General features: G+C 43.7%; 1 protein-coding gene across 4 annotated transcripts in view; it reads left to right on the top strand.

Moving 5' to 3' along the window:
• Positions 1-13,112, top strand: part of ralgps2 (Ral GEF with PH domain and SH3 binding motif 2) — a 79,812-nt gene that overhangs the window by 22,772 nt on the left and 43,928 nt on the right. For all 4 annotated transcript variants that reach the window (XM_034704029.1, XM_034704013.1, XM_034704022.1 and 1 more), the window contains exons 2-5: positions 2,235-2,320; positions 3,908-4,061; positions 5,190-5,297; positions 5,904-5,954. In XM_034704029.1, the coding sequence (XP_034559920.1) occupies positions 4,005-4,061; positions 5,190-5,297; positions 5,904-5,954 (216 nt within the window). In that variant the 5' untranslated portion in view covers positions 2,235-2,320; positions 3,908-4,004. The remainder of the gene's footprint in view (positions 1-2,234; positions 2,321-3,907; positions 4,062-5,189; positions 5,298-5,903; positions 5,955-13,112) is intronic.

Here is a 13,112-nt window from a genome sequence, read left to right on the forward strand (position 1 = left end):
GTAGTGACAGGATGCTGCTGGAAGGGTTTACAGAGCTTAGGTTGCAGACACACACACACACACACACACACACACACACACACACACACACACACACACACACACACACACCACACACACACACACACACACACACACACACACACACGTAGACTAAACATGTGAGCCAGTCTATGAAACAACAGATACTGAAGACGCTCCTGCTCCCTGCAGGGTGTGTTGACTCTGATCATACGTCATGTACTGTAAACACTGTAAACACTGTAAAGCTCCGTCTGTGTCAATAAAGTTAATTTTAATTTAAAGATCTGACTTCTGACGGAGAGTTTCAGTGTGTCTGCAGGGTGGGATTATTTAAAGTCTCTGTGAACCTCCACCTGATGGATAAACTCAGGTGCTGTCTGCCTCCACACAGCGTCAGGGCTCTGACTCAGTAACAGTGAGACACCTGCTGGTGGATGAGAGGAATGACAGGATGCAGAGACAGGAGAAAATAACTGCTGGTTTTAGTAAAAGATGACTCCTCTATTAAAGATTAATTTATTTTAAAAATCTATCCATGAAGACAAAATCTTGTTTTTTTTTAAGGAAATCATTTTAACTGATAATTCAATTAAATTATAAAAACAACATTAAATAAAATCAGGCTGTTTTTTTAACATAAAAATAATAATAATAATAATAATAATAATAATAATATGATAATAATACAAATCTTTTAAATAAATAATGTTTTCGAAATCTTTTTTTAATTTTTTAATTAAATAGTCAGATTTCTTTGAAATAAAATGTGATCACATGTTTAAATGAGTGACTTTGAACAACATGAAAATGAAAGCACCTGCTGTCTACCTGATAGATGACAGGTCAGGTGTTGGCCGTACCTCTTTACCATGTTTCAGTGACATACACACATTTTAAGGCGCTCTTTTTGTGCTCTCCCTCTTCAAGCATCACACTCTGACTAGGGATGGTTAACTTTCACATTTGAACCGATACGGTACCACTACCCGGTACCTGGAAATCGGTACCGGTACTCAACGGTACCAACGAAAAAGAAACTTTTAAAAAAAAAAGAGGCCTTGAACACAAAACAGTCAAATACTAACTACATATCACCACAGCATACGGATGTGAGAAACATTCGTACGACGTGTATTTATTTTTTAAAGTTTGACTGCTCCCCATTCAAATGAATGGGGGAGACTGATTTTTTGACCTATACAGCAGCCAGCCACCAGGGGGCAGTCACACTGCTGAAAGCCTCCCCACCAGGGCCGTATCCGACACGCTTGGTATTAGCTGACACGTGCTCGTGGCGTCTAATTGCTCTTTCAGGAGTTTATCAATGAACACATATGAATGCCTGCGGACGGGAAAAAGTCAGTTTTCCGTCTCTTTATAATAACAGGACACACAACTTACTTGTTGGGCATTCACGCACACAGGAACGGTTATAAACAGGGCAGCTAGTCAGAGCGAGAGAGTCCGTCTCAACCTAAACATCCTGCAGCTCTGCCTCACGGTGCGAGCAGACGCCCGTCAGCTGCAGGCTCTGTTTGGCGCTCCCGCGCAGATGCAGAGAGCAAACCGACCATCCACCAAATCAGTCTCGAACTTTATTACAGGGCGTTAGTATGGAAAATCGCCTATTCTTCCACTCCCTCACTGTCACAAGGATGCGTTTAGATACTGAAACATGGTACCATTTCATTTTATGTGAATCGGTACTCGGTAGTACCGACGGAATTCGGTCAGTACCTATAAAAGTACCGAATTCGGTACCCATCCCTAACCATGACTCCATATTTCAGCTGTTTAATGTCTCTGCTGCATTCATTACCATTATCTTAAAACCAGCATCATAACTCCGCCCACTTTTGACACACTTTGTTCCAGATGAAACATAAAATTAATCTACAAATCATGAGTAATTAAATCTGCATCAACTCTGACTTTCTCAACTGATGCATCCCGGTTTGATTCCCATGTTTCCTGAGCGAGTTCTCTGATTGGTTGAAGTTGGTGCTGTAGCTGTCATACAGGTGTGATGGTGACACCCACGGATGCGATGAACTGAGACGAGTTGTATATGAAGTAATACTATTAAACCTGATCCATCTTCCATCAGGTTTTCTCTCTAACGAGCTCTAAATGTCAGCAGTCAGAGTGTCTGTTTTCTCGTAGGTGTGTGTTTTCTTGTAGGATTCATGTTGTCTCTCTCTCCTCCACAGACAGGTGAAGGCCTCACAGACAGACAGGACGTGATATAAAAAGGCTAACACCACTTCAAGCATCATGCACATCTGACACACACCTGGTGAGTACACACTCTAACATGCAGCTGATGTTTCTGCACACTGTTCTTTATTCTCTGAGTGAAAGATCACAGCTGGACAGAACACATGAACGCCTCTCCTCAGCTCTTTTCACTGCTGTACCTAGATGAAGCTCCTTCCTTCTTTGCACTCCTGAAAGTTAACAGAACATTTTCAAGAATCTGCATCTGAGATTTCCCACAGTTGTTTGTTCACACATCCGTCACAGCGTGAAGTCTCCCCTGCCGGATGAGAGGGGGGGTGAGAGGAAGGGCATGACATCAAAATCAGACTGTGAAGCAGCAGAGACCGACACTATGATGACAGTTTTTACATTTATATCATAATGTGCCAAATCCCAACAAACAACTCTTTCCAAACAGAGCAGAGCTAGACCGTACTCTATGTTCTGTTATTAACAAAGACCCAACATCAAGACAGGATCAGATCCAGTCCCATCTTACAGACAGGACTCAGTCTGATCTCATCTTAATCCACCATGAGCAGAGCACTTTGCAGCATTTAGCAAGTTACAGTGGCAAGGACAAACTTCCTTTAACAGGCAGAAACCTCCAGCAGGACCAGACTCATGTTAGACACACATCTGGTGAGACCGTGTTGGAGAGAGAGATAGAGGGAGATGAAGAGAGAGAGAGATGATAGTGGTGAGACAGATAGTAGTAGTTGTAGCAGCTGGAGTCTGGCACGTCCACAGCAGCAGAGATCCAGAGGAACTTCCGAGACAAGGGAGCTCAGGGACTCCAGAAAAGTCTATGGTTAGTAACTTTAATGGGACAGGAAGAGTTAAAGTTAGAGACAGGCAGACAGAGGAGAGAGAGGGAAAGACAGGATCCTAGGGTGTCAGTCTAAGCTTATAGCAGTATAACTAAGAGCTGGTCCAAGCCTGATCCAGCTCTGACTATGAGCTTTATCAAAAAGGAAAGTTTGAAGCCTACTCTTTAAAGTAGAGAGGGTGTCTGCCTCCCGGACTCTGACTGGTAGATGATTCCAAAGGAGAGGGGCCTGATAACTGAAGGCTCAACCTCCCATGCTACTTTCAGAGACTTTATGTACGATGAGCAGGCCTCTCCTTCTTCAACCTCAGGTGTTTTTATTCATCCTGAGTTTTCCTGCTGTGTTCACAGAGACTTTAAACAGCAGCCTGTCAGGTTCGATTCAGAGTAAAGTCAGGTGTTAACGTTCAAACCTGCAGCCCACCTGGAGTTTAGTGCGTACTGTTTTGCAGACCGCTTCAGTCGGACACTTGAGGAACTGCATTATTTTTTCACTTCTGCTTTTGCTTCATTTTTCAAAGCTGGAGGTTAATGTTTGAACACAAACTGACGAACTTCCTCATTATTCAGATTCACAGTTCACAAAATGAAGAGTTTGATGTGATACACAAACAGACGGATCTCGGTTCAGTAAAGAAGTTACATATTTGAATCTTCTCGCTCTTTGAAACAAAGATGGCTGTTTTCTTTTCTCACCTTTACGCTCTGATTCAGTGTTTGAACTCCAACCAGCAGGTGGTGCTGTTGCTACCAGTTGATTGATGTGTGTATGTGTGTGTGTGTCTTTGTTTAAAGGGCCGTTCAGGCGTTACTGCAGCAGAAGATGATGATGATGATGAAGATGATGATGAAGAAGCGTCTCTTACGTTAAGAATCAGCTGGTGAGGGAATAATGGACCTCCCTAATGGCCAATCAGGCGCCATCACCACTGCTGCCCCTCTCTCTGAGGTGAGACCACGCCCACACTCAACACAACCCAACCTCTCTGCACATGCTTAGTTCAACACAGACAGAAAAACATTTGAAATGTTTTGATTATTTAAAAAACTGTCTGAAATTAAAGAAAACAAAAGTCAGGTTTTAACAAATTTAATGGAAAAAAAGGAAAAACATTTAAAGCAGAAAAAAATGGAGTAGATTTAAAATCCCTTCTGGGCTATTTTCACTAACGTCTGATATTTAAGTTTAAAGTTTTCAAAATAAATCAATTAACTTTTGAAATCTGTGTTTCTTGATATATGAAAGAATCTGTACGGGAGGTTTCTAGTTTGAGTAGTATCCACCAATCAGGTGTCAGCAGGAAAAACTGTCTCTACGGAGAGCAACAGCAGGTGTTCTAGAATTCTGACATCAAGAATTCTAGAATTCTGTCTTTGATGTCAGAATTCTGAGAACAAATGGAACATTCCTTGAAGGAGGTCAGAGCTAGTTAAAAAAAGTCAGTGTCTCTAATCCTCTTTCATAGACCTCCATTCAACAAACAAACATTGTAAAAGTAGTTTTCTTCTCCTCTTGAGGACAGACCAAGCGGCAACCTCCGGTCTAAAAATACGAGTCCAATGCGGAAGTGTTAGAAGCTGCAGTTCATCGAGGATCCGCTTGAGGCTGGCTCCGGAAGTACCGGAAGTCACATACACATGAATGGGGAAAAGACGATCTTTGCAGCATTAATAAACACGTTTACAGCCTGGTACAAAAGATGAGTGTAGTCTGAATAGCTAATTCCTCGATGTCCTCTCACTGTGAGGGGGGTGAATTTTTTTCTAATTCGGTAATTTAGAAGATATTGAGATTACTAGTCTTCCAATGAGAGGCACAGCTGCCTGCAGGAACACTGCAGCTGTTGGCTAGGAGGCTCAAAACCCGCCTCTTTACGTCACACTGGCTCGACAGAAGCAATATGGCTGCCGCAGCCGATTGGTCTCAAAACAGCTCTTCAGAAACAGATGGGTGACGTCACGGATACTACGTCCATATTTTTTACAGTCTATGGGACAGACCTGACAAAGCTTGACTTTTGACTTATACTAATTTGTGTGTGCGTGTGTGTGTGTGTGTGTGTGTGTGTGTGTGTAGAGGAGCAGCAGCTCGGAGTCTCTCAGTGAAAAAGTTTCCTCTGACCTGAAGAAGAGTTTTGATGCTGTCGTATTTGACGTGTTGAAGGTCACACCTGAGGAGTATGCGGTAAGTACAGGCGTGTGTGATGTTTAGGTCTGGTAGTTTTATTTTCAATTCAAATTTGCCTTGTTGGCATGAACAAAGACATGTTATTGCCAAAGTACATAAAATTCATACACATACATTACATATATATTAATTACACATTATATTCATTACATATATATTCATTACATATTTTATTAATTACATATTATATATATTACATATTATATTCATTACATATATATTCATTACATATTATATTCATTACATATTTTATAGTTTTATCTCTCTGTCTGTAAAATCAGACAGAAGTCAGATCTCTGTCATTAGATTCATGTTGTCAGGACTTACCATGGTCTTCATCATCTCTATAATCTGAAGTCCTTTATTTCATGTTTGCTCTGCTGTGCTACATTTCACCAGCAGAGGGCGCTTTTTATCTTCTTAATCCTCTTTGTCATCATGTTAACACATCATCAGTAACAGCTGAGAGGAGACGCGTCCTTCATAGCTGTTGATTTAAGAGTTTGACATCTGATAATGATGAAGTCTGTAACATGTGATGTTATGATGTTAGTTTGTTTTGATGTAAACAAGAAGTGTAACTCTGTGCGTGTGTCTCCTCAGGGTCAGATCATGCTCATGGACACTCCCGTGTTTAAAGCCATCCAGCCTGAGGTGAGCTGCTCTCTTATCAGTCAGGAGGTGTTAACGTGTGCAAAGACGAATCAAACCAGCATGCACCATGCACACACATACATTCACACTATTTTTTGTTGCACATATTCATATTCAAAGTCGTCTCAATCCTTTAAAGGTGCAGCGCGTACCTCATGTATCACCTGTGCTGCTGCTATCATTCAGCAGTTTTTGACAGAAGTGCAGAAAAAGTGATCTGAAGCTTTGTTGCCTCTACTGAATGAGTGATCTGTAATGCCTGTGATGCAGAATAACTAGTCTTTATCTCCCGTCTCTCTTACTGATTTTCCGGTTGTGTAAGATGCTTGAATCTGATTGGTCAAAACCCCTTGACGACGGTTATTAACTTTCACTAACATGAGCAACACCAGAGACAAACTGATCACACATCATGTCAAATCAATCCACAGAAAAGAGTTCAGACACATTTAGCTTCTGCTTGTTGACACCACAACAAGGTGAGGGGAAACCATTAGCTTCTGTTAGCATGCTAAATAGTCAGGCTAACGGACGTTTTTATATTGGATCCTGTCCAGCAATATGATCAAGGAGCGGAGCAGGTGAGAGAAACTTTAGTTTAGCGATCTCTACAAAGGAACTTAAACCATGAGCGGTGGTGATGATAGCAGCAGGGTTCAAAGTTGTGACATCTGTTTATTTTTAAATGTGTGTGAACCGCAGAGCTCAGAAAAGAAGGAGAGCTGAATGAGGACAGTTTCATGTTCAATCCACCGCAACAGGCAGAGAAGACTCCATCACCATGGAACGCTAACTGAGGAGGAATCACTGGGACTATTTTTAAAAACTGTAAACATAAATCATTCGCGTCGGGGGTCTCTTCTCACCCTGTCAGGATTCTATTTCCCATAACTACTTGCTCACGATACATTATCCCTTACTTAAACAAGAAAGAACACACATGTCCCTAATCTCCTCTTCTATTAACATATCTGCAGAAGGTTGAAGACACATGATCCAAAAGAAAAGGGAAATACAGACGGAGAAACACGGGAACTCCCGGAGTTGTTTGCGGAATATAAAAACATTCTAACTGTAAATCTGACAAACACAAGTTATCAACAGCTGTGTAACGAGGCCTGTACGAAGCGGCTGTCATATTAAACTGACGTATTTACAGTCTGACAGCCTTATTTGCACATCAGCACCTGCAGGGCGGGACTGAGCTGCGTCTGTTGGACACATGCTGAAGTTCAGAGGAGAGAAAACAGGAGTGTCCGATCTCAGATTTCTCCCTCCCAGCTCAATGCACGACACCTTTGTGTTTCTTTTTTTAAACAACTGTTACTTTTCTGATTGTTTTACCTTAAACAACTTGCACCTGCTCCGTCCTCTGTGTTCAAGTCAGACCCAGGTGTAACACAAACTTCAGTCTAACATGGATTAAAGTTCTCCATTGCCACGACGGATTGGAAAATGAGAGGGGGAAAAAACTCCACGTGTGTTTTGTTCTGGTCCCATTAAGGATATCAGAACTGACACTGCTTTCAACAAATACAGCTAGCCAAAGCCATTGTTTCAACCAATCAGAGGCAGAGCAGGGCGGGTCATATTCCAATGTGCGATGGGCCCCGGTGCAAGGATGCTTATTGTGCAAGTTCATCAGTTATAAATCCTTGAAAATATAAAGTGTAATGAGTTTTCTGCCTTTCCTTTTGCCAGATGACTCCTAAGTTTAGGGTTAGTGAACAGCTAATTATCAAAAGCAACAGTAGCAGTAGGCTAATTCATAAAGACACAGGAAACACAGCCACATGCTCATATAGGTAGGGTCACTTTCTGCAGACCAGCTAAATGAGTGGGCTGAAAAGTTTGGGAACCCCTGTATTAGAGGACAGTATACTGTGTACATGTCCTTGGGCTAAAAGCATGTACACAGTATACTCCTTTTTAGGTGCAAACCTTTGGGAAGTGACCGATAGGCAGGAAAAAAAAGGCTCTTACATGTGTGGCATGGTGGGTTGATGGTGTCAAAAATGTTTTCAGTCAAATAAATTTTTTTTGCTTTAATCCCTGGTCTAAGTGGTGCACAGGGCTTAACATTAATTTGGACGTAATGTCAGCTCACACTCAGGTGTACGCAGCTGATGCTCTCAGCTCCAGAGTACGGATAGTTTAACTTCAGAAATCGAGATTTGGTGGAGTATCTCTGATCTTTTGGTCACAGCTTTGATGCGTCCTTGCATGCTCTCCACCGCTCTGTCACGTTGTTGTTGTGTGTGCTGAGGTGAGCCTGTGTTGAAACATAACAGACCCTGGAGGAGAATTGGTTCCATGCATGAAGAGACGTTGATTTCAGGAAACACTCTGAGTGTTTTGTTGATTCTTTCCGGAGCTGTGTTGTGTTCAAAACTGAAGGTTTGCTCATGCAGATGTTTGAACTGACCTCTCAGAAGTTCATCTCACAACCACAACAGCGTCTGAGGAGAGTGTTTAAAGGTTCAGGTGAGGAGGATCTTCAGCTTCAGCATGTTGAGATGTGTTAAGAGCTCTGGTGGGAAAACAGGAGACATGAATTAAAGGGATGGAGAGGAGGATGATGAGCTACAGTCTGCAGAAAGAGAGGAAGAGAGAGCGAGAGAGAGCCAGCAGAGTTTCCACAGAGCTCAGTGTGTCGCTCTGCTCACACACTCCTGATGGAAACACCAGCTGTGTGTGTGAGTGTGTGTGTTCACTCGGCTCTCTGCCTGAAGAGGAAAATATTAAATAACTTGTTGTGTAATAATGTTTTTACTGTCAGTCCGCCCGTTTTTACCCCTGAAGCACCCTTTAACTGCCAGGAGTGCTAGATGCTAACTGCTAACTCTGCAAGAATACTGGAGATTAGAAACTGTGGAGCTGCAGTGAAGAGGGCATGGTGATCGATATGAGGAGGCTTCAAGGCGTGGAATAAATATTTACATCCCAGAGATTAGAGAGGAAGTTAGTTTTACTCGACTCGTCATCAAGGTGACAGATTTCCCGTTATTGAGCAGGAAGGAGTGCACGCAGCATGTTTCGTTTAGCAGTGTCATCGTCCTGCACGCTCGCTGGCTCTGAAATCTCGTCTCTCACTCTTGGCTCAGCGTCTCTGTGAGGTTTGGAACAGCTGATTGAAACCTCCTCTCCTGCATCATGCCACACCTCGGGGTGACTCTGGGACGCCTTCGTGTTTAATGCTCTGTAGTTTCCGTGATGTGAGCTGCGGTCGCTCTGGTTGTATAAACTCTAATTTGTGAGTCGACCTTGGATTGTTCGATTCGTTCATCAGAGTTTGATCCGTGGTTGAGTTTGGACGCCTCCAGATGTTCCTCTGCAGGTTTACTCTCCACTCTGACTTTGTGCATGAAAACAAACAGACGAGTCAGAGTTTCCGTGGGATCGTTGCCGGCCTGCAGAGTCTCATTAGAGCGTGTTTGTTGAGGCTGAATGTCTGAAGCATGATGAAGCTGTCGTCTCGGTTCTGTAAGCGTGTTGGAGCCGCTGGTATCACAGTTCATTCAGAGTGATGACATCAGGAGAACCAGCTCACACTGCGCGCTCATTACTACGCCTCGTTTTCCAACGGTTCTTAAACACATCATAACAAACTGAACACAACGTGTGAACGAGTCAGAGGGAAACCGCTCACCGCTAGAGTACACGACAGACAGAGAGACGGTCAGAACAGGAGCACGGTCTGCAGGTCTCAGAGAGTCTCATGGAGTCTCAGACAATCTTAGTGGGTTTGATAGGGTCTTAGAGGGTCTCATATGGAGTCTCATGGAATCTCAGAAGATTGAAGCGGATCTCAAAGACTCTCAGGGTGTCTAAAGGGGTTTCAGAGGGTCTTCTTGGGTTTAATGGGGTCTCTGATGGTCTCATTTAGAACCTCAGAAAATTTAAGAGGGTCTCAAGGGATCCCAAAGAGTCTCAGAGAGCCTCAGGGGTGTCAGAGAAGCCAAGAGGGTCTCTGAGATCTTCAGAAACCCTCTCAAACTCTCTGAGAGTTTTCAGAGGTCTTTTAGAAGATCTCAGATGGTCTCAAAGAATCCAAGGAGATTTCAGAGGGTCTCAGGTGTTTTTTGATGGCCTCAGGGGTCTCAAAGGATATCATAGGTCTTCAGGGGATTTCAGAGGGCCTCGGAGAGTCACAGGGGGTCCAAGTGCGTGCAAGTGGGTCTTCAGGGTGCTTTAGGAAGTCTCAGGAGTTTTAGATTGTCTCAGAAAGTCTTAGGGTCTTGGAGAGGCTAAAAGGGTCTCAAATGGTTTCAGGACGTCTATAGGAGTCCTGGTTTTGGCGTGTCTCTTAGAGTTTCTCAAAGAGTCTCAGTTTGTCCAAGGGTGACTCAGAGGATTTAAGATTGCTCAAAGAGTCTCAGAGGGTTAGAAGATCTCAAAGGGTCTTAAAGGATCTCAGAAGGTATCCTAGGGTATTGAAGATGATCTGAGGGACTCTCAGAGGGTCTCAGGTGGGTTTCTGATGGTCCCAGAGAGTTTAGGAAAGTCTCAGAGGATGTCCAAAAGGGTTTCGTATGGTTTTGGGACGTCTTAAGGAGTTTTGTCTTTAAGTTTCTCAGAGGATCTCAGGGGGTCTTAGGTAGACTGTGGAGGGTTTGGTGAGTCTCTGATGGTTTCGGGACATCTAAAATAGCCTTTGAGGGTTTTGACGTGTCTCTAATGTACTTAGAGTTCCTCACAGGGTCTTAGAGAGTCTCAGAGAGTCTCAGAGAGTCTCAGGATTACCTTGCAGAGCGTGCTGAGGCTGCACTGAGCTCTGGATGGAGAGCGGCGTCCTGATGAGAACAGCAGGACTTCTCTCTAACGGTAAAATAATCTGTGAAGTTTAATCTGCTGACTGAAGTCCTTCACAGAGGGGGGGGGGGGGGGGGTCTTCCTCTCTGACTCTACATGGAGGTGATATCTGAGGATCTGGATCAGTTTAAAGACAGATTAGCTGACAGAGAGGAAAGCGTCTCATCTCCGTGTTCTAGTTTCATAATGATTCATGCGGCCGATGATCCACAGCTGGATGTTTATGAAGAGGAGGCTGAGGAGGAGGAGGAGGAGGGGGTTTCGTTGTTTTTAACACGTAGCCATGACAACAGCCAGGTCAATAAATGTCTGACTCTCACCGGCCGCTCAGCCTCCGCTCCGCTCTGAGTGAATAACCTCACATCTCAGACGGAGCAGACACGGCTCGATGCTCCGATAAGAGCTCTGCTGTGAGCTGGACCTGGAGCTGGGGGTTCAGTCGTTTCCCTGCAGGCTGCACATGTTTAATGATACTGGACTGTAACAGCAGACTCAGAGGGAAGTCCCCTCTCTCCCTGCAGCCTGTCAGCGCGAGCGTCGGCACACATTCATCACCGAGAAGGAGAGAATAAAATGTTGGCAGCAGAGACAGAAAAACCACAATGACAAGCTCTCCCTCGTCCAACGCTTGAGACTCAGTTTGGAAAAGTTGAAGAGCGATCTGTGAGTTCATGTGAAGATGTTTACTGTAAGACATCATTGTGAGCACAACACCATCCTTTGTTTGTTAGAGGAACACGGCTGATCAGGTTTCACCGGCAGCTCGCTGTGTCCTGAGAGTCGGGCCGTGAACGAGACCGAAGAGCTCCTGGAAAAGTCATCGTTTGCATGCTGAGCTCAGCGGAGTCCTGCAGAGAAGGCGTGCACGAAACGAAGAAAAATCACGCCGAAAAATTGTGAAATCGCTCAAAACACGTGTGAATAAATTGCGCAATTTTGCAATAATGATATGAAGTCATTAAATAAGCAAATAAAAAGTCACTAAGGAGTTTTAACTGATGTGGAAATACTCTCACTCTGACGCCTCTTCAGAGTGAAATCAGATTTTTCTGTAAGTTTGTCAGAGAGGAGTTATCGAGCAGGAGGAGTTTTTATTCTTTAGACCATTTAATGTTTCGCCCTCACGTCTCTTCTAGAGCAGCAGTATCAAATGGAGAAACTCTCATCAAAGATTGCATGAAGTAAGTTATATTTGGCGGTATGGCTCTGTTATGGGAGCTCCCTGCCCTTCCACATGCCTACGTGGAAGGGCAGAGCCTGAGGTGGGTAGAGCACACCTCCCCTCTCTTTACCAGTGTGTGAATGCTTCCCTGCTCTTTGAGGACTAAAGAGTCAAACCATGTGCATATTTACGTTACTCAGACCTTTATTGGTATACCGGGCTAACGGTGAACCAGTGTTTCAGTTTAACTAGCGACCGTGTTAACTGGCGACATTCAACGGAAGGCATCAGTAATTGTCGCAGTTACATCAGATGTTGAGAACGGAGCAGTTTTCTTTATACGTTTACACAAACAAGACTTTAAAGACGTATTATACGAGTATATTTTCATATCAAAACTCACAAGCGGAAAGCTACATGTCCTCTTTCCTTAAGTACGTCAACCCCAGACACTGACAGTCGGCAGTTAGCAGGGTCACAAATTACACCAAAACACTGGTACGTCTGCTCACCTTTTGTAAGCTAGCTAACGGTAATAAATCAGAGTTTACAAAGTTTAGTCTTTGTTACGTTACAGTTAATAATTAACGTACTGTAATGTAGCTGGTGTAGTTGGAGAGAGCTAGCGGTCGTAGCAGTTAGCAATCGACCCAAGATAGCAAGTAGCGTCAGAAAGCTTCAAGATGACAGAGTGGGGAGCTCCACTCGGCAGTTTATTACACAGAAACAAACAGTCGACCTTATAATGCCAGGTCTCCACTGCGTTATGTTCGTATATCAAACATGAAGAACAGATAACAGGCTCAGCTTACGCCGACTTGTCACAACATGAGAGTCCGATCTCGGTTGGAACCATAGACTGTATAAAATATGGACGTAGTATCCGTGATGTCACCCATCTGTTCCTGAGAGCTGTTTAGAAGCCAATCGATGGAGGCAGCCATATTGGAAATGCGGAACTCAATCAGGCAGAGTCTGACGTAAAGGAGAGGAGTTTGAGCCTCTTAGCCAACAGCTATGTGTTCCCGACAGGGAATCACGTCAGTCATGTCCTTATTTGGGCAAAAACTCGCAATCTTAATATCTTCTGAACTGTCACGTTAGAAAAAAAAATCACCCCCCCTACAGTGTGTGCCGATAGAGAAATAAGCTACTGTAGCCAAGCCGTTTTTTGAACCAGGCTG

This window comes from Notolabrus celidotus, chromosome 2 (genome assembly GCF_009762535.1).
Source record: "Notolabrus celidotus isolate fNotCel1 chromosome 2, fNotCel1.pri, whole genome shotgun sequence".
Taxonomy (NCBI): Eukaryota; Metazoa; Chordata; class Actinopteri; order Labriformes; family Labridae; genus Notolabrus; species Notolabrus celidotus.